The sequence below is a fragment of the Oppia nitens genome, unplaced genomic scaffold (assembly GCF_028296485.1).
Source record: "Oppia nitens isolate AA-2021 unplaced genomic scaffold, nextdenovo-longstitch-racon4-pilon3 scaffold5_pilon_pilon_pilon, whole genome shotgun sequence".
Classification (NCBI taxonomy): Eukaryota; Metazoa; Arthropoda; class Arachnida; order Sarcoptiformes; family Oppiidae; genus Oppia; species Oppia nitens.
In genome coordinates, this window is record NW_026533243.1 from 5938145 (window position 1) to 5961705 (window position 23561).

Here is a 23561-nt window from a genome sequence, read left to right on the forward strand (position 1 = left end):
CACAAATTCAAATTTTAATACTTTAGAATAAATGAATTACGGTAACCATATTTTAATAGTTAAATAAAAACTATATTTTAAAAACATAATATAACAAAATCATAAATCTTAAATATATGAATATTAAAAAAATATTTTTAAAAATAGGTTTATTTGATACATAAATATTAAGCTTAAATAATAAGTGTGAACACTATATACAAAATACATTATAAGTACAATATTTTTTTATCAAATTAATAAAAAGTATTTAACAATAACAATATTATTAACAATATTTAAATTTAGAAAAACATATAATATATAATACAAAATATAATAGATTTAAAAATAGTTTAATTATTTATTAATCGATTTGAATGACTTCAATGGTTTCGTTGGTTTTTTGTTTCTTTTTCTCCATCTTTATCTGAATGTCTAATGAATTTCTATTACTATTATTATTAGTTCCCAAAACAAATCCTTTTCCGTAAAATGGTTTAAATGACTCATCAGTTGTATTGTTGATGACATTTGTCTCATTTAATGTGATATTATTTTGTGTTTTTCCTTCGTTTTTACTTTTAGTTGATGAATGAGAACCAATAGATTCTTTACTATTTTTAGACTCAATATTAAAATAAGTGTCCAAAGTTTTGGTCACTTTCTTAAGTGGATTTTTGTCTATTTTAATAGATCCCAATTTGTGACCCAAACCAGCAAATGGTTTAATCGATTGATTATTTTGACTATTCTTTGTCGGCGATAAATAATCTCTATTATTGAGCTTTTCTGGAGTTAACTCTAAATTTTCTTTGAGTTTTTTATTTTTTGGCGGTTCGGATATTTTTATGAACTCTCCGCCACAGCTCTGTTGATGATATTTGAACCAATAGTCTGATGGTCCGGGAATTCGGTTCATTGAACGCCTAACATAACCAAAATACGGTGATTTGTCGCGACATTTGCCGTTACAACGCCAGACATGAGTCAAGAAATGATTGACCTCATCGTGAAAACTGTGATAAACAGTGATGTTTGCGCCGGACATATGGTTTATACGATACATGTTTTCATGAAATTTCTGGCCATGACTTTCGTGATTGTCATCTATTCATAGAAATTGTGACTATTTTTAATGACTAAATAATTAGAAATTATTAATCAAAGATCACCTTCTCGTGTGACAAACAGTAAGGCGTGAATCATCTCATGAATCAGTGTTTCGACCAAATCCTTTCGCGACCGCAACTGAAGTAATGGTAGTGAAAGACGTATTGAACAATAACTGTAAAAATAAGTATAAAAATTATTAAATAATTTAAAGTTAAACTCAATTATAATACTTTGTGGTCGGACTCCAAGCGCAGAGACCGGCAGTTCGGGTCATACGTGAACTCCAACTCAATTCAATGCAATGTTTGGCCAAAACACTGCCGAAGAACATGCGATCATAATCTCTCATCAAATGCCAAATGTTTGGACTCGGATCTGATAACTCTAATTCAGGTTTAACGATATCTTCGGGTTTCAAATGATAGGTTTGTTGAGACGGTTTCTTAGTGTCTGTTTTGTCTCCAGTAGTGGACATATGATGTCCATCCGATTGTGACAATTGAAGTGCCAATTGATAGTCATTTTCAAGTGAAGAGTTTCGCGTTTTGTTTTCATCTGAATTGAACTCGTCTTCGAGTGCCTGAAGACCTAATGCCAGAAGATAATCATCGTCGAGACCGACTTCAAAGTCATCGTCAAACGGATCCAATGATGAAGACATTGTATGAGTGATAACAGCAATCAATGAAGTGATAAATGAATTGAATTTTCAAATCAATGTAAACAATGTATTGAATGAATCACTGAAACACACAATCATTACATTCAATGACTGTTTACTTCACAAGACGTCGCCCTAACTCTAGTCATGTATTAATAGATTGCTTACAGTTTTGCTCATTATTTCAATTTAATAATCAAATTATATCTATAAATAAATCCTATTTTAATTTGTTAATTAAATTTTCGTAAACCACTATTTCATCACTTTTATCACATTTTCAATATTAAATCACAAATATATATATAATTAACAAATAGTTGTTTTATTTAACTAATATTTTTTTAATGTTCATATTGGTAGATGATTTTGAATTTATTTAATAAATTCACTCAAATAAAATTAATTAAAAATTAATTAATTGATTCTAATAATAATAATTTATAATTAATTAAATATGATTCAAAATAAAAAACATAGCAAATAAACGTAATATAATATTTGTTTCAATAGAAATCAATGTTAATAATAGTCTATAAAAGAAATAAAGAAAGATATAAATTGTGAGACATTTAATTAATAAACAGTTGAAGAGATGACTAAAAATGTTATTATTGTGTTGATTGAACAGTTGGTCGATTAGTGGTCGCTGTTTTAAGTCTCTCGCGGGCCCACAAAACAAAGTCATCGATCATCGTAGGCCAGGCCCCGTCAAAATCATAGTTTGTTAGTTGCGGATCAACACTTGTGGTGAACTCCAGAAGCAGATTCCAAGTGTCACGAGTGACGGCTTTGCGGTTCTTACTCACGAACTCTATCCACAGCTGCAGCAGCTGTTTGTTAACACAGTTATACAATAATAATGTCCAGTACTCTATAGCCACTTCCCAATCCATTGTCTTGGCTTCAGATGGTTTGCCATAATTCCAGGCAAATAGATATAAATCTCGTAATTTATTCAAATCTGTATTCAACTCGTTGTCAAACTCGACGAGTCGTTGATTGAGTGCCGCAATAGAGTCGCAGTTGATATCAATCATACCAGTGATGAACTCTTGTCGCGTGAATTCGCATTGTTTCTGTGCCCGCATTTTCTGCGCTAATATTAAAACTTTGCGGTCATTTGGCCTCAGATTTAGGTCTTCGAGTAATTGAATGCAGCCATCGATCTGTATTTTGTCCGTATTTTGCGAGTATTTATTAAACAACTGATCGATGCGTTTCTTGTCCACTGTTTTCATATATATATCGGGATTCGTGAAGAAGGCATCGCAGGCCACCTCAAGTCGCCACTCGTTTTGTATTAAACAATTGAATGCTATCTTTTCGGAACAGTTGGTCAGTTGCATAAATTGTCGAACTTTGGCCTTTTCGGTAGACTTTAGTTTGTGCTGAACGGTATCAGATGGTCAATATTATCGGTCAAATCAAAAACAAATACAATAAGTGAGTTAACCATCGATTTGTGTTTGCGGTAAATCGCATATCAATTACTTACCATTTTTTAAACCAGAAAATCAAATATTACAGTAAAGTCCGTGAAACGAGTGACCACTACTATAATTACCGTAACATTAAGTGTGTGGACAACGACTACAAGATTGGTGTCAATCGGTGTCGGCTATCAATCATACAGTCATTCAATAGTTGTTTGTTGTCTTCAATTGTTTGTGTATTTCTAAGGGACTGTACTCTCATTGCATCCAAAAAATATTTTTTAAACACAATTTAATTGTAATTTCATATAAATTCAGTTTACTTTTAGTTTTATTATTTAAAGTTATTTTAATAACAGATAATTTTAATTTAGTAAATTTATTTAAAATATCATTTTTATATCATAATTTAAATAATTTAATTATAGATAAAATTATTCCCACAATATTATGCAAAAATATACAACATTTTATTTATTCATAATTATAATAATAATAATAATAATAATAATAATAATAATAATAATAAATTAAATAAAATTATTAATTCTGGTAATTATTAAACTAGAATAAAGTTATTTTATTTATTAAATTAAATAATAATAAATCATATAAGTGTAAAATAAAACAAAATAATAATAAACTTTTTTGAAATATCAAAGAGAAAGATATTGTAATTTGATATTAGTTTTGTCGATAACACTTTGAGTCATACAAAAGACTGGATTAATTGGTTTAATCTTATCTGAAATTACTTTCCATTGGGCTCTCAAATCACTGTCACTATTGGTATCACTGTTTTCGGAAAGTGCTTCAATTGGCTCACAACTATACTTATGACTTAATAGTGAAAGACCGGCCAAACCGAATACTGTATGAAACGGGTCGACCATATTGCCGGGTCGGTCACTAAATCCACCCGTTTCATCATCCTGTGTGGCTAAAATAAATCTCAACAGTTTATGCTTATCGATCCAATGTAGTCGACCAATAATGGCCATCGAGGACAACACCCACCACGAGTAACACAAATCGGGCAGTTTTTCTGGTCTACCATTGAGTCCACCAGACGGTAATTGTCTCTCAGCCAACCACCAGCCCAGTAAATCGGCATCAATTCTGTGTAATTCACCGGCAATTGACAGACAACCTATAATACAAAATTAAAATAAATCAAAATTACATCAAAACAAATATCTATTTATAGGACAAACCTAATGAGCAATAGATGAGCCCGGCGTGTGATTCACTGCCCGGTCGCGACCCGAAACCTCCGTCAATAGTGTTATTACATTGCATAACAAAATCAATTGCTTTATCTAAATCAATGGCATTTAATCGATTAAGAAGTGCCGCACTAGCGATGGCACAGAACGAGAAGCGGACGTCGACTTCACCCCAGGAGTCACCCATAAAACTGCCGTCAGTTTTCTGAAGCGATACGATATAACTAACAGTTTTGTCGATATCTATAATGTTGTCGTTTAGAGCATCATATGATACAAGAATCTGAATGGCGCTCATTGTGTACAAGAGGTGCGGATCGTGACCTTTGGCGGCACTAATACCACCGTTTGGATGGACACACGTCTTGATCATCGATAGTATGTCCTGACGACCAGCTGATTGGATCATAAATAATAATTAAATTAATGTCGGATTTAGTGTTGGATTAAAACACATACCACTGTCGAAGTCACTATCCATTAGCTGAAGAGCAGTTGTAGTCCAATAGATACCACTCATCCTCAAGTACTCGACCATCAATTGTTCGTACGATTCATTACTCACCACAGCGTACTTCTGCAAGTATTGCACGTGTTTTGACAGCAACAAGTGTTGCACGTGTTTTGCCGTTATCTCTACATCTCTGGTCAACATTTTGTGTCTTTTTTTGTCAAACAATTGTCAACAAAACAGACGAACACTAATGTCTCTATCAATGACTCATTTGTTTACACCAATTGAATGCATCAATAAATAGCATTACATTGAGTGTCCCCTCAATCAGTGTTTATCATTGAAATCAATAATAATATTATTAGTAACCATTGATAACGTTGTTTATGAACTCAATAGTAATATACTATGAATTGATTGTTAATTTAATTCATGTTTTGTTTGTTTGTTTACAACACATACTGACCGGTGATGTCTAACCTGACGTATAAATCTGTGATTACCTTAGGATTGGTATCACTTCTTCACTGCGCCTTTTCTGCGACACAACACAGAAGTTATGTACGATTAGTGGAACAGGAGTTCACAGGTTTGCCACAAGACATTGTCGTCCAGTGTTTGGTCAGTCTATTGGTGACCATTGCGGCCATCATTGCACTGAATGCCAGTCGACTTCAAGAGATTCATGCGTTAAGTGATCTCAAAGACAAGACAATTGATATAATGAACAACAGACCAAACTTTTATATGTTTAACCACAGAGGAAGACTTCTTTGCAAATAATAAGAGAAAGACATTACTCGTTGTCTATGCAATACATTGCCATCAATTGGGACTCAAAGTTGTCTTTATATTATATATCAATCAATAATTGTTAAGAAAATGTTTGATATTTTTATAGTAATTAAATGATTTATTTATATTTTTTGTAATAAATATATATAAAAAACATTTTAATGTTAAAAGTATTAGTTTTATTAGTAATAATTTGATTTTTCAGAATCAAAATTTTTTTTTATAAAATTTATTGAAATATGTATTGAATATCGTATGAAATATTGTTGAATATGAATGGATAAGATATATATGATATAATAAATTGTTAATTAAATAAATTTATATTAAAAACATGTAAAAGAAATTAATGAAAATTGAATGACACGTGTGATGTCATCGCTTATTATTCGGTCTTTTGTCGACAATTAAGTGATCTATTCGTGTATTGATTAAGAACTCTAATTAATGTCAAAAAATTGATAATTTTGTTAATGTTTTAACTTTTTAATGCTTTTTATTATTGCTTCCTCTAGTTTGCGATTTCTTCTGCTTCTTTCCTGAAGATGTTATTATTTGTTTATTAATAATAATTTGTTATAATTTAAAAAATCAATTATTAGGTGCTTACGAAAAACAAAGAAATATATGATAAGTAAAGCAATGACAATAATGGCCACAATTGCCAAAATGATGGGCAATACTGAAGAACTACTATCAGATTGTTTATCATCTGAGAAGTCCATAATTGCTTTATTACATGTTTTAATAAGTAAATTATAATAATTAATAAATCAATCTTAATTTGTAAGAAGTTATCAAACTTTTACTATTTTTAAAAATTTCTTATAACCTTTTGCTGTCTGTTGGCTCCCATTCCTTGATAGGCCTACTGTTTCAGTGGTTCCTATATTAGCCTCTTCTTCTCTAATTTTTTTCATAAGCTTTGGATCAAAGCAATGCTCCATAAATTGTTTCAAAGATTCTGGTTTACACTATTAATACTGTATTTATTAATATCAATTGAAAATAATTTTTTGATGTCTTACGTTTGGTGAAAGGTTTTCATTATCATAAGTAAAACAATAAAATGCTTTTCCGTTTTTATTGAACACAATTAAGTGACCTTTTTTGTTGCCGACCCAGAAGTCAGTTATTGCAACTATTGACAGCTCTTTCGTAAAATATTTGTCGTCTAATTGTTGGACAAACTTAGGCGTTGGACACGATTTACCACAATTATCTTCTTCGAGACGATTTTCATTAATTATATAGAAGTATAGCTTTTTGTTAAACCTATTTAATAGTAAGACTTGTGGTTTATTACTATAACCGACTATTGGATTGAATGCAGTGATGTTATAGATATCAAGTGTGTCCTTAGTATAGCTCTGTGAGAGTTCATATTCTGTCCATTGATTGATTTGGTCATCAATTTTACAACAACATTGTAATCCAAACTCTCCGTTCTTTATAGTCCGGGACTCATCCAATGATTTATCAAAAAACTGAAAAATCAAATTAAATTAATAGATTACAAACACAAACACATTCAATGACTTACATTGCATTTACGGTTAGGACTATAATTAGATTCACCAAACGGATGATTAAATCTACAAATAATATTTTTACTAAACATAACCACAGGTTGATCCCCATTGATATTGATTTGATTTTGTGATCCATTGACAGCACTATTGATTTTAAGAGTCCATTCTTGACCGGGAATTTCATTTCTTCCACTTAAATATATTTTATAATTTGGTTTCAAATCTGCTTCGGTWTCGTATGGTTTTGGCTGCCAATCCCTATACAAACCAATGCCATCTAAACTGATGGTTGCCTTTAGTGAATCACAGAATATATCCAACGAATCACATGCTATGCCAGTAATCAACAGAATATCAATAAATAAGTGTAAAAAATACATGAATTATAAAATTATATTTTTCTTTGCTTTAATTTGAAAAATTAATAATATTTGTAAAGTTGGAGATATTTAGAAATTTTAATTTGATTTATTCAAATTAACATTAAATTGACAAATATATAGTTAGAAACATAAAAATAGAGTATTGTAAATTGTGCGCGAATTAAACAATGTATTGTCAATAATTAAATCATATTTCGTCAAACAATTTTTAAAAAAATCAATTATCTCTATAATTAATTCAATTTTGTTGATCATTAAAGTGGATGAAAGTTATGATATATTTTTTAGTAATTAAAAAAAATCTTATAAATTAAAATAATAAAAAGAATTGTCTAAACATAAATAAAAATATATGTATATACAGTAATAATATTATTATGTCATCCATTATTATTGTTTTTTCTTCAATGTTAAAATCATTAAATTGTTTGGAAATCTTAAATTCTTAATGGTTTTATATATACTGTATATTAGTATTTTTAAAAACCATAGTTTAATAAAGTTGATAATTTTTTTTCAAAATCTTCATTAGTCTTAGTACTGTAGATATAGTAATATTGAAAAAACTAAATGGTTTTTTGAGACAAATAATTAGTATCATCAAAAAACAACACAATAATTGTGGTCAAAGTTTTTTTTTAAAAAAATACAGTATAACTGTAACACAGTATAAGTGTTTTTGAACAAAATTTATTTTCATGGCATAGACTCTATATTATAGAGTCTATAATATAATAAATAGTCCTAAATTAATGTAAAGACCAAAAACATTTGCTTTAAAAATCAATAAAATCATTGAAGTATTTTGTTGTATATATTTTGTTTTCAAATTCGTTTTCAAAACATTTAATTTTTTTATTGTCTAAAAAGTTTAATAATTATGATATTTTAACATTAATACTAAAAGTAGTTTTGTATTAGTTTATTGATTTATCTATAATTTCTTAATTAAAATTAATTAAATTTATTATGATCATGCATTTAAAATAAAGATTTTATGATTAACTTCATGCAATTTATAATTATTCATTAATTTTATAATTAATAATTAATAAAGCTAATCAATTATTTTATATTATATTATAAAATTTAAATAATTAAATAATATTTAGACTTTAATTTAATTAAAGTACTAAATTTATCATTTTAGTTAAATTCAACTCTATTTTATATATATTGGGAAAATTTATAAATTAAAAATTTAATCAATTTTAATATATTTTTAATTAAGCATTCAATTCTCAGATGATTATTTGTAATTATTTTTCATGGCTTACTATTAATAAAATTATAATGAGTAACAAAATCGAAAGTTTTATTCAAATGTTGATCCGCCTTATAGTTAGTGTCATATATAAGTATAAATATAACAATATAGTAGTCATTTAATTAATAAATTAAACATTTTTGATGGTTGTTATGACTAATATTATAGCATTAAAAACAATGAATATTTTTTAAACAATTTGTAAATTATATTTATTTGTAAAAGGGACTAGTAAATTTCTAGACTTATTAATATTTAAATATTTTATGTATAAGTTTTTATTTAAATAATTTATTCTAATTTTATAAATTAAATAATATATTTATAAAATAAAAATAGACAAATTATTAATCAACAAATAGTATGTACTGTATGTTGAAGATTAATAATAAATCAACTTAAAATAAAATAAAAACAAAATATTAGTTAAAAGTTAAAATAGATTTACAATATTACATGTCTTAATATAATAGGATAAACAATTTTGTTTATCATTTGATCAAATATTTCCAATGAATTAATTAATAAAATTCCTAATAATAGTAACACCTGTTGTGTCATATTATTATAATTACAGTCAATACAGTAATAACTAATATTATTAATACAGTAAAGATAATGCATTTTTTTGCACTAGTTTTTGTTGAATCAGCTTTTTATACGATATAACAGTTGTTTGTGAATACAAGTATACAAACTCTTTCATTTGACTGTTAATGATGTCAATTGCAAGATATTGACATAATTCCCAACAGATATCTCATACATAATGTTGTAGTTTATTAGTATTGAAAATATTATACAAAAAATACACAATTTATGATTTTTTATGCAAATACAAACTCGTGGAAAGTAATTATAAATATATACTTTAGCATATGTCACAAAATTTTTGTATACAGTAGTTATGGTTCACATATTTTAAAACCTAATTAAATATAAATAAATTATAAATTTATTGAGAAATTGAATGCATAGAAAAATTACAAAAAAACTCAATGGCATTTAAAATATACAGACATATATATTATTAAAATATAAATTATCGATAACACTAATAATAATTTATATATTTCGCTATAATGTCTAAAAGATTTTTGTAAATCAAATTTTCTAGAAATAAATATTGTTTTAGTATCTGAATTACAATTTTTAATATATATATATATATTTATAGTTTATTACGTATATGATATAATACTGTTTATTTAATACTATCAATAATAATATAATATTAGAGATTTAAATGTTTTTATCAAAATTGTATTTATAATTTAAATTTATTAAAACAATTTTTAATTAAACCAATAGACAAATACGTTTATTTACAATACTATTTATATCTTAATTACAATTAAGTCTTATATAAAATTTAGTGATTATTATTAGTCACGATTTGTGAACACTTTTAATGCTAACAATTTGTTTGCATTGTGTTTGTATTAGAGGCGATTCACATATTACGTCCGCACTTTTGAAGAAATCTAGACCCCCTACCCCTATGTTCGCAATTATTTGCATGTTTTGCAAAAGTTCGCTTTGGCCGACCCCTCCCCCCAAATTCAACGTAATATGTGAATCTCCCCTCAGTCATTTAATTAATAAAACTTTGAGACAACAAACTCAAAGAAATTGAAGTGATCTAAGAGTACAGTGAAAACACATTAAACAGTTATTTGATTGTTAGTTAAATTATAAATTATATATTATATAATATATATACTAATAGTGATAATTAATATTTTTATAATTTTATTTTAATAATTCAAAAATTCAATTATTGATAGATAACTAGAATTTTAATAATTTATTATTAATACTTATAATAGTTATAATAATAACTTAATTATTTTAAAAATATAATCTTAATTGAAAACTATAATTTGCGTATTAAATTTTCATCAAATGTTTTAAAAACTTATTATTTATTTTTTTAAATAAGCTTTTTTTAATCAAATGATTAATAATATAAAAATTTATAAGTGTTTAATGTTCACTTTATCAACATTTATAATGTTTTTAAGTTATATTTTTCTATATTTCTAAAAATGTTTATCAATGAGAAAAATACTAAAAATAAGTGCAATTATTAATTAATTAAATTAGTTATATGAAATTAAATTTGACTAATAAAAACTTCTATATTTTAAATATAAATACATTATTCAAAAAATAACAAAACAAAAAATTCTTATATTTTTATTTTATTATAAATATATTATATAATTAATAATTACAAATATAAATGAAAAATTAAATGATAATTTTGATGACATTTATTCACTTAATTTTATTTAAGTTTAAGTATAGTTTAGTCCAAATAGTTATCATCAAAAAACAGAGTTTGACTTTATTTATATTTGAATATATAATCTAAAAGATAGGATTTGACACAAATATTTATCATTATATGAATGAAAGGCATCACTTGCTGTGTGTATTCATTAAGTATTTACTAAAGTTATCGTTATATTAGTTATATAAATAAATGCAAGTAAAATACATAATAAACAAAAATATCTTATTTATTGCTAAATCCATTATATAGTAGCAGATAATCAGCTTTTCTTTTATCATCTATTACTTAATAACATTTTATTTGTTTTTATACAAATTATTATTTGTTATTTAAGCCTTATTTAGTATGAAATTACAATTAATGCATAAAACTTAAAATTAGTGGTTATTTTATTTTGTAAAGCCTTAACTTAAGATTTCTCATGAGAGTGATAATTGTAAATTGATATACAGTAACTGTATATATATTTGTTTGGTTTTAATTATGTTTCAGACATTATATTATAAATAAAAAATTTACTAATTGTCTAACAAATATTTTAAAAATATTTAGCAGTATTTTAATCTTTTAAAAATAAAATTATAATACAGTTATTATAATTACAGTTWATATAAGTACTTAATGTTAAAAGTATTTTTTAAATTTAATTTGTAAGCTAACATAAAAATTACAAAAATTAATTCTTAATATTGATATTTTAAAATATAATTACACCCAAACTATAATTCAGTAAATTTCTATAAATTCAATATCAATATTTAGATTATGATATTACTGTCAAATAAAACAAATTTTTGAAAGTATTGTACGATAAATAATAATGAGTTTATATTGATATAGCAATTATAGTATATAATATATACGTGTTAATTTGTAAAGTAAATTGAAATTTGCTATATATTTTAATGATCTAAAGGTAAGTTTTTTATTTAATATTTTTAAAATGTTTCAAAAAATCAGATTAATTGAATGAATCAGAGAAAGAAAGAAAGAAAGAAAGAAAGAGAGAGAGAGAGAGAGAGAGAGAGAGAGAGAGAGTTGATATCATTTATTAATACTTCACAATATTAAATGAATAACAATTGATGAGTAAATCAACAAATGTTGAATCCATTGGAGAGACAATAAGTTGTTCAATAAGTTTATTAATAAAATAGTCTCAAATGAATTGAGTGTCTWAACAATCAAATCTATGTCATGTATTAATTTATTTTAATCATTCAATGAACACATAATTTACTGTATTTGACCCAACATTTAGTATATAAAATTCTTTATGATATATCAGACAATACAGTATTTTTATTTTTACGTTTATATAAACAAATAATCRATGAATTTATTGTATATAAACTATATGCTGATTATATAAATATTTAAAAATATAAATATTAAACATTTTAAAAACAAGTAATTTTAAAGATTGTAAAATATATAATTTCATTACATAATTTAAATTTAAAATAATGTAGTTTTTATCGCAACAATTGTTCTACAAATATAAAAAAACATTGTTTGCCATCACTTTTAGTGTCTTTAAGTGTTTGATTTGAAATATGTGTAAAAACAAAATGATTTTTGAAGAGATATTATAAGACACATAATATTTATTTAGTATAACATTTGATTTCTAGCTGTGAAAATCGATAAAATTCAACCAAACAAATGCTTTTTGATGGCTTTATACACTTGATTGCCAACAATATAAATGGGATTGATTTGTGACATCAATCAATTGTGATGTTGTGATGCTCGCACTGTAAGGCCAGTCGTGTATACTATACATATGCCTGTGTGTCTGTGTGTGTGTGTGTGTTTGCCCTTAAAATAGTAGTCAAAATGTAATAACATTGTAAACATAAAGTGCAAGTGTTTCCGTTGTATTACTCGTTAATAAAAATAATAATAATAACAACAATCCCGACAAATGCTATTATAATATAACATTACAGGTCTATATATAAATCTATAGGAATGCCTATACTGTATAGTTTACATATTATATCGGTATATACTGTAGTATATACTGTATAAACTTATGCAGTAGTTTATAGTCTATTGATCTAAAACCATCAAATCAATATCAATTTTCAATTGCTTCAAATATTATATCTTTTATACTGTATTACAGGTAGTTGTACTGTATATTAGTTAAATTGACTTTCACTTGAAATTATTATCTTATAGTCTATGATGTTATAGATGTTTTCTATTAGTTAGTAATTTAGAGTTTTAGTTTAGGTATATATATATATATACAACACAACTACAATAAGTTTATTGATATACTGTATAAATTATTATAGATATACTAAAATGTACACATAATTATATAACGCCAAACAGTTACATTAGTAAGTTAATTGTCTATAAAAACATATATTCACTTATTGAAAACAATCCAATATACAAGTCATTAAATTTAAATGAATTACATGAACATTGCAATTGGCATTTGATTAGTTGAAAGTTTACGAATAAATACAAAAAATAGTTAAATATATAAATACTGATAATTATGCCACAAATATTGTGTTAATTGCTTATAACAAGTTTACCAAAAATTATTAATTATTTTCATATGTTTTATATATTATTAATAAATATGTTACTATAATGAAATCAAATAACTTATTATCTTTAATGTTAACAATGCAATATGTTTTGTCATTATAAGTTTGTACAATAATTTGTCACTTACTCACCCAATTGCACACAACTTAATAATATTTTAATGATTTCGCATTAATTTTTTTGCAAAAAAATAAAATTAATTTTCTTATTGATGGCAATGAACTAAATTTTATTTAATCAAATAAAACAACAATTGATTTGAAATAAATAGAGAATATAAATTTATTAATACAGTTTAAAGAAATTTTTTTAAATATTAATGTTATGATAATTTAAATAAAAAATGATATTTTTTGAATTTTTTTACAATATGAACCCATTTCATATAATTTAAATATAATAAATATTAAACAAAATTTAAATAAAATAATTTGAAAACAAAAATTTATTTTACAACAATAATAATTTATTTACTAATATATCTATAATATGTATAATGATATTAAATATTTTTATTTAAATAAAAATAAAAAATATATCTTATAAATATTATAATTTAATTTAAACTAACTATAGTATATATTAATATATATATAAATTTTATAAACAATTAAATGAAATGCTTAAATTGCTTATTTAAATTTTATTATTATTATTAAATTTGTTTAAAGAATACTGTTAATTTTAAAGTTAAATTTTATAAAATTAAATAAAAAAAAATTGTGTTGAATTTACTGTATAATTCAATGATTATTTAAAAACATAATATCAGATATTTAGGTCTCTCAAAAATCAAAAAACAATTAGTATCAATAGTATCAATAGTATAATGATATGAATTGTATAGTGAAAAGTGGTAATTATTATTATATATGTTGTATTTGACATTAAGATAACGACAAACTTGTTGTTTAAATCAAAATGTTTGGACTATTTTCCGGGTCCTCCAAGAAATTCACTGCCTCTCGGATTATAAAAATCAATCAAACCGTTGGAGAAACGAACCGGTCGTTTGAAAGATGAGTTAAGATATTCGGATAATTTTTTAGCCAAAAAATAACTGGGCGTTACTGAGCCTCCTATTCCTCGCCTCTTATCGGGAACGCCTATAGACTTATAAAACCGTTTTCCAGGTCCGCCCAGAAATTCAGACAACCGTTTTGTTGATTTTTGAGAGCCGTAAATATCTGAAGTGCTATCATCTATTGAAACAATAAATTTAATAAATAAATAATATTAGATAAAAAATAGTTTGCTGTAAATAAAAATTAATTAATAAATAATTATTCATTACTATACTATTTTTATATTACACAATTTGTTTAGTATTTCAAATAAAGAATTTAATTAATAAATACAATAAATTATTAATAGTGATACAGAATATTCATTAGTAATACATGAGTTACAAACTAACAGTTTATCACAACTGAGACCTATAAATAAGGGTCAAACAGGATATCATTATTTTATTGTGTTTAATCAAAATTTCCTCATTTCATCTTAAATATAATTAATTTAAATTTATAAAATAATTTATGACTTTACAAGTGAAACATTCACACCCAAACCCCCCATTGATAATAAGTCTCACACAATATTAGACCCAAACTTTAATTATTTAAGTAGTGGTGACTACAATCAATTATTTACGATTTATTTAGTTAAAACACTTAAGAAACTTGTATACAGATTAAAAATAGACTATAAACTAATTTAAACAATTAATTGTTATATGACTTACTTGTATTGACATTAAGAAACACATTTTTAAAATGAATATAATTTTACATAAGACAACACACTTGACTTTTTTTAAAAAAAAACCTTTAAATAAAAGGAAAAATATATAAAATTTTAGTATTAATTTTAGATTTTATTTTAATTTAGTTTAATAATTGATTATATTAAAATTTAGTATAATTTAAAGCTATAATTAAGAAACATGAATTTTAAGGGGTGATCCCATATTAATTACAAGTATAGTTTAGTGATGATGTGTGGGATATGATGGGACACTCCTCCTCCTCCGTCCGAGAAACTCACTGCCCATCTTCTTGACGGCCTTATAGTAGTTGTCGCCTCTTTTGCCTAAAAACTCCGAACCCATACGTTTGCCTTCAATTGGTTTGACAGCAAATGAATAAATTCAATGTTTTAGATATAATTTAGAGTTCTTTAGTTATATATATATATATACTAAAGACTAAAATTTAAGTATTATTATTATTATTGTGATTTAGTTTTTATAATTAGAAAATAATACTAAAACATATAATATAAATGTGACACAAATAGTTAGACTAGTATTATATGAATAGTAAATACATAGGAATAGGATGTAAGACATACCGAGGAATTCACTGCCTTTTATTCTCTTATTGATTAACTGATGAAATGTTCCGTAATATTTAGGATTAACTCTTAAGCCGTAAAATGGCTGTACGTTTGCCTCAAACTCATTGGTGTCTTCGTCTTCATTTAGATTTGCATTTAGACTATTATCGTCTGTTTCTGGATTAAGATTACCGTAAATAGCATTATATATTAACAAATAATTTCTAGTTTTATTTGATATTTTTGATAAATATAATTAAGAATAAAGTCATATACATTAATAGTGAATGAATTTTGTTTAATATTACTAATTAAACATGTTATAAATATATTATAATTAAAATACAAAATAATTGAAACATTTTAATTAAATATTTAAAATAATAAAATTTATATTTTAATTTAAAAATCTATTATATGCAGTATATACATATATTATTATTAATCCAGTAACTGTTAAAAATTAATAATTAACATAGTTTATGAACAATAAATTATAATGATATAAATTGTAATAAAATTCTTTATTACTAAGATTCTTTAAAATTATTATAAAATTTCTATAAATTATTGTTTATAAATATCATGAATATTACATTTAAAAACATAATTTTATACATACCTTGATCTGTGTTAAGTGCGGTTATAGTACTGATGACTACAAGCAATAGAGTAATCCATAAGAAATTCATGTTTTTAACGTTTTTGAATTCCATTGAAATTGATTTAGATTTGAATTTCTTTATTTAATGTCTTCGACTAATAATTGTTAATAAAAATAAATGTAAAAATATTTGTCATAATATTTTATAATATTATATATCGTATAATAACTTGTAATTATATCMMTAATGATTGTTTATAAGAAGACAATTGACAAACTAAATATTACTCTCTATTGTTTTMATATGTTTTAAAATAACGATACAATTGCTTATTATATATTCTACTGTTATTATAATATGTCCTCAATATTATATATGTTGTTAATATATAATATGTGAGAAATAATTATTATATTAATATTACATTAATTATAAATATAATTATTGACAAATGAATGCTAAATAAGAAATATTAATGATTTTTAGATAATGAAATAGATTTTTATATAATRTATATAAAATATATAATATTTATCAATAAATAAAATATTGTTGAATAACRATTTAATATACAATGCAATGTCTTTAATACATTTTGGTTATGACTTATTATAAATTAGACTATTTTTTTAAAGAAAAATAATGTATTAATTTTCATAMTTTATAAGGAAGTGCTTTATAACAAAAAATATAATTATCTAATGTATACAAAACAAACTGTACAAATAATTCTGTATAAGTTGATTATAAAACTTTATACTAAAAAAATTGCAATAAATTTCATAAATAATATCATAATACACTACTGTACAGTATATTCTGTATTATATTTAGATTTAATTTATAAATATTGTAGAAAGTCATATCACAAATTCAAAACTTAATATTTATATTATACTGTAATACAAACGCCCACATAATGTAAATACTGTATTTGATTTGTCAAATACTTTATAATAATATTATATATTTTATGTTACGCTATGTGTCGAGACATACATTTGTTACTATCATATATATATTATATAATATATATATATTTATTTTATAAATGTAATTTTTTGCTTTTACTGTATTGTTATAGTGAACTAATTTTATTAAAATAAATAATAAACTTACAAGAAGTTTATTTATTGCCACAAAAATGTTTTGACTATTAATTTCAATTTATCAATTTGATTATTGACAGTCATGTGTTATATCTAACAAATATAAGAAAAAAATCTTTTTTTTTATTAATTTATAAAATGTATTTAATATATTATATAAAATAAACTATCTGTAAATTTAGCGTTATTTACTATAATATTGATTTATTAAAGCAATTATTTTAATATATCAGATGTTTTAGTTAATCTGAAATATTTTAACAAATGTATAATAGTGTTAATTTTAATTAAAGTTTAAAAATTTAATTATATCATTAATATTAATCTCAAATTTCAATAATTTATCAAATATTTATAAACAAAAATCTAATGTTAAATGTATGCACAAATAATTCTTGATTTAAAACTCAACTCAAAATAATTTATATTAAAATACAGAATTATAATCTTAATGGTCTTTATATGTTTTGTAATAAATAAATTATAAAAAGTGATGATAAACTAGTATATTAAATATAATTTATTATATTATGTTATTTCTTATATTTCATATATTTTTAGAGAGTAATATAGATGTCATAATTATATACTAATTTTGATTAATTGTAAATACTATTTGTACTTCTAAATAAAATAAATTATTGTTTTAAATAATACATAATAATTAATATATTTATATAATTACAGAATTACATTATATTTAAATATTGATTTTCAAGTTTATTAATTATTTATAGGATAGAAAACAACAATGAAATGTTAATTAACTAACTTTTTATTACTTTTAAAAAGTCAATTTTTAACATTAGCTACAAGACAATGTAATAATAAAATACATTCATAAATAATTAATGTTTCAACAGATAACATAGTTAGTTGAATATATTTTGACTATATTTTAGACATCACTAACTATTATATTTTTAAAATTTTCATTTTAAACTAATAATGAATAAAAAATGTTTAATTTTTGATATTTTATTAAACTAATGTCACTTAACAATTATATATATTTTTTAACTTAACAGATTTATATTGATACAGTAGTAATATTGTATTTACTATATATAAAAATATTGTAAAAATGAAAGAATTTATATAATAAATGTTTTAATATGATAATTTAGATTTTAATAAATAATTATAAATAAAATTATTAATTATGATTAAAATAATGCTTTAAATGAAATATTTACATTTCTTAAGATAATTTATTCAAAAGATTTTTTTTTTAATAATTTCAATTTGCACAACACTAACAATTACTTTTTTAAATATAATGAATTGATCTTTATTATATACCAAAAAATATATATAAATACTTGAGGGCAATAAATATCAAACATTTATATGTAAATATTATAAATATTTCTTATTATTAAAATCAAATCATTTTTTAAAGTTATATATTTAAGTATAATTTAAATTTTTATAATATTTATAACATCAATAGTTAATTTTTTTATGGAAAAATATTATGATTAAAAAATAAATTTTAAAAATATTAGATATCTATAAAACATTAAAATACTAGTGTTATATAATATAATAGTATTATTATACAGTATTATACATATAAAAGTTATTATATTATTTATTAAAAGTTTAATTCTTAAATTGTATAAATTTTATTTAATAAATAAATCATTTTTCTAAATAAAATGCTAACTAATCTATAAATTGTAAACTTAGATATTTAAGAAAAATTTAAATTATTTTCTATGAATGTCTTTTAAAATAAAATACAAAAACCGCATTAATTATAGTTCCCACACATTTGAAATAAATTTAAATTTAAATAAAGTATTAATATAAAAAAATTTGTGACAAAACAGTTTTTCTATTTTTTAATATTATTTTTAACATTTGTAATTCTATATCAATTTTTTCTACTTTGCATTAAACTTAGAGATGAACAATGAGAAAGTTTCTAGAAAATTTCTGAGGTATAAATTTCTATAGAAATTTAATTTTATTGTTATACTATGGGATCCCCATATCTATAGCTATTGTAATACTATTATAATAAGATATAATAATATACATATAATATTATACTATACAGTATAGTACAGTACTATATAAATGGGATACCTATATATAAAATAATTATTTAATAATAATTAGTTTTGTAAAATTTTATTTATCTTTTTATTATATATATCATAGTTTAATATAATATAATTAATTTTTTACTTTAATTAATAATTAAAATACTAATAATAATATTTAATGTATTGTTATATGATAGCAAATATCGAGATAACAAAATTAACATGTGGATCCCATAGATAGAAATTTATTTTACAAACTTTCTAGAAATTTCTCTATTATTTTATAAATTTCTATTTTTTCCAACACTAATTAAACTTGATAAATATAATTATTACAATTGTATGCTTTCATTCAACATATGATTTAAAGATCACATAAATACAAAATTATTTTTTTAACTTTAAATTATTTTTAATTTTTTAAATAAATTAAAGTATACATAGTCAATATAATTGAATAATTTTTACATTTTCAGCAAAAAATTCAATTTAACTCAAATTTTAAAGATTTTTCAGTATAAATTAATAATTGTTATAATCTCTCTGATCTCTTAATTAATACATAAATATAATAAAATAATTTTGCCATTTGGTATGTTTTACAAAACTATAATTATAAAGTTTTCTTTAAGTTTACTTATATGAAAATATTGAAAAACATTTTGTTAATATTGTTATATTATTAAAATTTAAAAATTTTATTTAAATAATATTAAAGAATGCTTATAAAATAAAACTGACCATGTGGTAAATTTAATTGTTAAATATATAATTCATATTTTATATAAATTATTGATAGTATTATTTATTAAATACTATATAAATTGTTTGTATTTTTAGCATACAGTATATACACAAATGTTTTTTCACTAAAATCATATTCAAAATATATAATCTAAACTTAGACTCAGTTATATTTTAAGGCCTTTTGGCGTCAATTATTGAATGAATTGCCGACAGCTTATGAAATATATCATCAAAATAAAACAAAACTTCAATTGTCTCTATTATTTGTTTTTATACAAATTTTTAGTTCATTTTATTTATTGATATTTCAGGACAATTTTCTAACTATAATATATATATATATATAATATTTAAATCTGAGACCAAAAAAATATTCAAAAGTATTAGACAACGATAGAGAATAACAGAAAAAATTGTTGAATTTAAATGACATCTTTGTTAGTATTTTATGTAATTCCTGTTATGAATTCTCTATTGAATACATAAATGACTAAACATTTTATTATTATTATTGAGAAAATCGACAGAAAATCCTACAAAAGTTTTTGTGTGAAAATTGAATTTCGAGGACCAGTACTTACAAGTCAGCAAAATGTTATAGTTTTTGAACCATTTATAGGACAGTTATGTTGCTGTTAGAAGAGGCAAATCTATTTGTTAACATACTGTATATATATATATATAAATATATATTGCAAACAATTCAATGTATATATATAACTATAAAGGTTGTAATAAACTAAATATTTTTATCATGTAATTAGACTTGTAATTTGTGTAACATTTTGTCACAAAAAACCATTTACAAATAATATTTTTTATGTATAATAATTTATGTTATTTATTTAATTTACAAAAAAGTTACTAACATTTAAAATTAATTGAAAGTTGTGGCTATGATTAAAAAAATTTTAGTTTAAATATCTTTATTTATTTTTAGCAATTCTTGAAAGAAAACTATATTAATAAAATTAAATGAAAACACAAAAATCATTTTAAATTATTATGGATTTGTAAAATGTATAATATAGTACAGTATTTATAAAAATATATGTGTATTTAATCTAATGTTATATCAGTTTTTACATTAGGTTGCAGATTTTGTTTTATCAATGCATCTATTTATTTGATTTTTTTTATTTTTATCCATTAATTTAAAAGTCTAAAAACGTAATTTAATTCAAATATTTTATCAAATTAATTAAATCTTTATTATATGCAAATAATTATATATTTAAAGGACATCTTTCATTTAAAAAAACAATCTTAGTTTTTGCTAAATTTTGTAATTAACAGTTAAGTTAATTAACTAAAATTAACAACTTTATAAAAATAACTTTAATTTGGTAAATTAAATATATTTTGAAAAATAAAAAATGTAGTAAATAGTTTTATATTATTCTTAAAAATTATAAATATGAAAAACTATAGTAAAAAATTTAAATAAATTATCAACATTTTTTCGATTTGATATTTACTAAAATAGTATTATTAAATATTGGTAAATTATATTAAATTAAATAAAACTTAAATATTATTGATTATAATGTTAAAAAATAAAAATTAATACTATAAAATATATATATAAATATGAAAAATAATATTCTTATCATAGTTTTTTTTATTGTTTTTTATTGGGTTATACATAAAACTATAATTTCCTGTTTTATAAGTTAAATATAGATAAAACAATTAAGTATTACACCAATATATCGTAATTAGTTTATTCATGTATAAAACTGCTGTTTTATTTTTAGCGTAAGACTTAAAGCATAATTATTAACTTTATTAAAATTTATTAAAAACAAATAATTATAATTATATAAAAGTAAGAATTTATTTATGAATATTACATTTTATTTTACGATAAATATATTATATAAAACAAAGAATATTCCTAACATAACTTCTATTACTTGTATTATAAATCTTAAACACAATACAAGCGTAGGATTTATTTATTTAACTTATTGAACACAATTTCAAATCAAATTTTCATTTATTAATAATTTATTGTTTGCAATGCATTTGAGTGCGACTTAAGACATGTTTTGATAGWAAAATTTTAGATAAATCTTATAAAGTGTGACACAAAACCATTTATAATGAAAAGCCTATGTATTGTTATTTAATAATCATTTGACCAAATTTTTCTGTTTTAAATTAGCATGGTCATTTAATAATCTATTTTAAAATAATTAACAACAATATACTGTAATTGTATCCATTAATAGAACACTTGTTTTATTATTTTATTAAATTTATTTATTAACTAAAATCTTTTGTGATAATTTATATATTATATTGTTAAAATCATAATTGATATTAAGACAATGCTAAAAAATATTCAATATTTAATTTATAATTAAAATATTAAAAAATTATTAGTTATTTTAGTTTTTTAATATAATTTATACATAGATTTTATATCTAATTTAAAATATATAATACTATATATACTGTATGTTAATTTTATGTTAATAAATAGTAGTGTTTAGTAGTGTAAACTGAGTAGGATTTAATTTAAAAGTTTATAAAAATAGTAACAAGTAAATATTATAATTTTGAATGCATTAAATATGTAAATTATGTATATTTTATTTATAATTTTTATTTTATAATATAATCAAAATTAAGAATTTATAATTATATAATCATGATTTATATCAATTATTCTAAATTCAAATTTTTATGACTTATTAGTTATTATAAATTGATATTAAAATTTATTAATATCTTTATATTTACTTTATATATTTAAACAATGCTTATTTATTTTTAAATTAAATATAAGTTATAATGACTAAGTTTTTAAGAAAATGTTTTTATTTAAAAATAATTATTTAATAAATGTAACATTTCTTACCTATTTTTTGCACACTTTTAATATTATTAATTCGCTTTAATGTCTAAAACAATTATCAGAAATAAACACAGAGTGTGTATGTATTAGGAGAGGTGACAGTCGGCTCTTTTAATCACAAAGT

The 23561-nt window shown here is 22.2% G+C and overlaps 6 protein-coding genes across 6 annotated transcripts; 1 reads left to right on the forward strand and 5 right to left on the reverse strand.

The window, feature by feature from the left end:
- Positions 1-346: 346 nt before the first annotated feature.
- On the reverse strand, positions 347-1907 carry LOC128961634 (DNA-dependent metalloprotease dvc-1-like). Its single transcript, XM_054307888.1, has 3 exons — positions 1326-1907; positions 1155-1267; positions 347-1089 (listed from the first exon to the last, which is right to left on the reverse strand). Exons 1-3 carry the CDS (start codon positions 1754-1756, stop codon positions 347-349), a joined length of 1287 nt encoding a protein of 428 aa, XP_054163863.1. The 5' UTR covers positions 1757-1907.
- A 417-nt stretch (positions 1908-2324) lies between these two features.
- Positions 2325-3322, reverse strand: LOC128961031 (DCN1-like protein). Its single transcript, XM_054307235.1, has 2 exons — positions 3255-3322; positions 2325-3147 (listed from the first exon to the last, which is right to left on the reverse strand). The coding sequence occupies exons 1-2, from the start codon at positions 3255-3257 to the stop codon at positions 2368-2370; spliced, it is 783 nt and encodes a 260-aa protein (XP_054163210.1). The 5' UTR covers positions 3258-3322; the 3' UTR covers positions 2325-2367.
- Positions 3323-3848: 526 nt separating this feature from the next.
- On the reverse strand, positions 3849-5187 carry LOC128961947 (geranylgeranyl transferase type-2 subunit beta-like). The gene is made up of 3 exons (XM_054308280.1): positions 4878-5187; positions 4407-4814; positions 3849-4342 (listed from the first exon to the last, which is right to left on the reverse strand). The coding sequence occupies exons 1-3, from the start codon at positions 5071-5073 to the stop codon at positions 3849-3851; spliced, it is 1098 nt and encodes a 365-aa protein (XP_054164255.1). The 5' UTR covers positions 5074-5187.
- Positions 5188-5223: 36 nt separating this feature from the next.
- Positions 5224-5708, forward strand: LOC128961948 (ER membrane protein complex subunit 5-like). Its single transcript, XM_054308281.1, has one exon. The coding sequence runs from the start codon at positions 5344-5346 to the stop codon at positions 5653-5655; it is 312 nt and encodes a 103-aa protein (XP_054164256.1). The 5' UTR covers positions 5224-5343; the 3' UTR covers positions 5656-5708.
- Positions 5709-6062: 354 nt separating this feature from the next.
- Positions 6063-7650, reverse strand: LOC128961635 (uncharacterized). Its single transcript, XM_054307889.1, has 5 exons — positions 7211-7650; positions 6696-7154; positions 6500-6641; positions 6278-6397; positions 6063-6206 (listed from the first exon to the last, which is right to left on the reverse strand). Exons 1-5 carry the CDS (start codon positions 7577-7579, stop codon positions 6154-6156), a joined length of 1143 nt encoding a protein of 380 aa, XP_054163864.1. The 5' UTR covers positions 7580-7650; the 3' UTR covers positions 6063-6153.
- Positions 7651-14507: 6857 nt separating this feature from the next.
- On the reverse strand, positions 14508-16751 carry LOC128961636 (uncharacterized). Its single transcript, XM_054307891.1, has 5 exons — positions 16682-16751; positions 16075-16236; positions 15788-15840; positions 15701-15746; positions 14508-14924 (listed from the first exon to the last, which is right to left on the reverse strand). The coding sequence occupies exons 1-5, from the start codon at positions 16749-16751 to the stop codon at positions 14653-14655; spliced, it is 603 nt and encodes a 200-aa protein (XP_054163866.1). The 3' UTR covers positions 14508-14652.
- Positions 16752-23561: the final 6810 nt, after the last annotated feature.

Excerpts from the sequence above, each read along its gene's own strand:
- LOC128961634 (XM_054307888.1), bottom strand. The coding sequence starts at position 1,756 with ATGTCTTCATCATTGGATCCGTTTGACGATGACTTTGAAGTCGGTCTC. Across the intron at positions 1,268-1,325 it reads GCTTGGAGTCCGACCACAAA|TTATTGTTCAATACGTCTTT; the intron begins GTATTATAATTG and ends TTATTTTTACAG. Across the intron at positions 1,090-1,154 it reads ACTGTTTGTCACACGAGAAG|ATGACAATCACGAAAGTCAT; the intron begins GTGATCTTTGAT and ends TTCTATGAATAG.
- LOC128961947 (XM_054308280.1), bottom strand. The coding sequence starts at position 5,073 with ATGTTGACCAGAGATGTAGAGATAACGGCAAAACACGTGCAACACTTG. Across the intron at positions 4,815-4,877 it reads GGATAGTGACTTCGACAGTG|CTGGTCGTCAGGACATACTA; the intron begins GTATGTGTTTTA and ends TGATCCAATCAG. Across the intron at positions 4,343-4,406 it reads GCTCATCTATTGCTCATTAG|GTTGTCTGTCAATTGCCGGT; the intron begins GTTTGTCCTATA and ends TTTGTATTATAG.
- LOC128961948 (XM_054308281.1), top strand. The coding sequence starts at position 5,344 with ATGTCTAACCTGACGTATAAATCTGTGATTACCTTAGGATTGGTATCA.
- LOC128961636 (XM_054307891.1), bottom strand. The coding sequence starts at position 16,751 with ATGAATTTCTTATGGATTACTCTATTGCTTGTAGTCATCAGTACTATA. Across the intron at positions 15,747-15,787 it reads GAGGCGACAACTACTATAAG|GAGGAGTGTCCCATCATATC; the intron begins GCCGTCAAGAAG and ends CGGACGGAGGAG. Across the intron at positions 14,925-15,700 it reads ATCATCACTAAACTATACTT|ATGATAGCACTTCAGATATT; the intron begins GTAATTAATATG and ends TTGTTTCAATAG.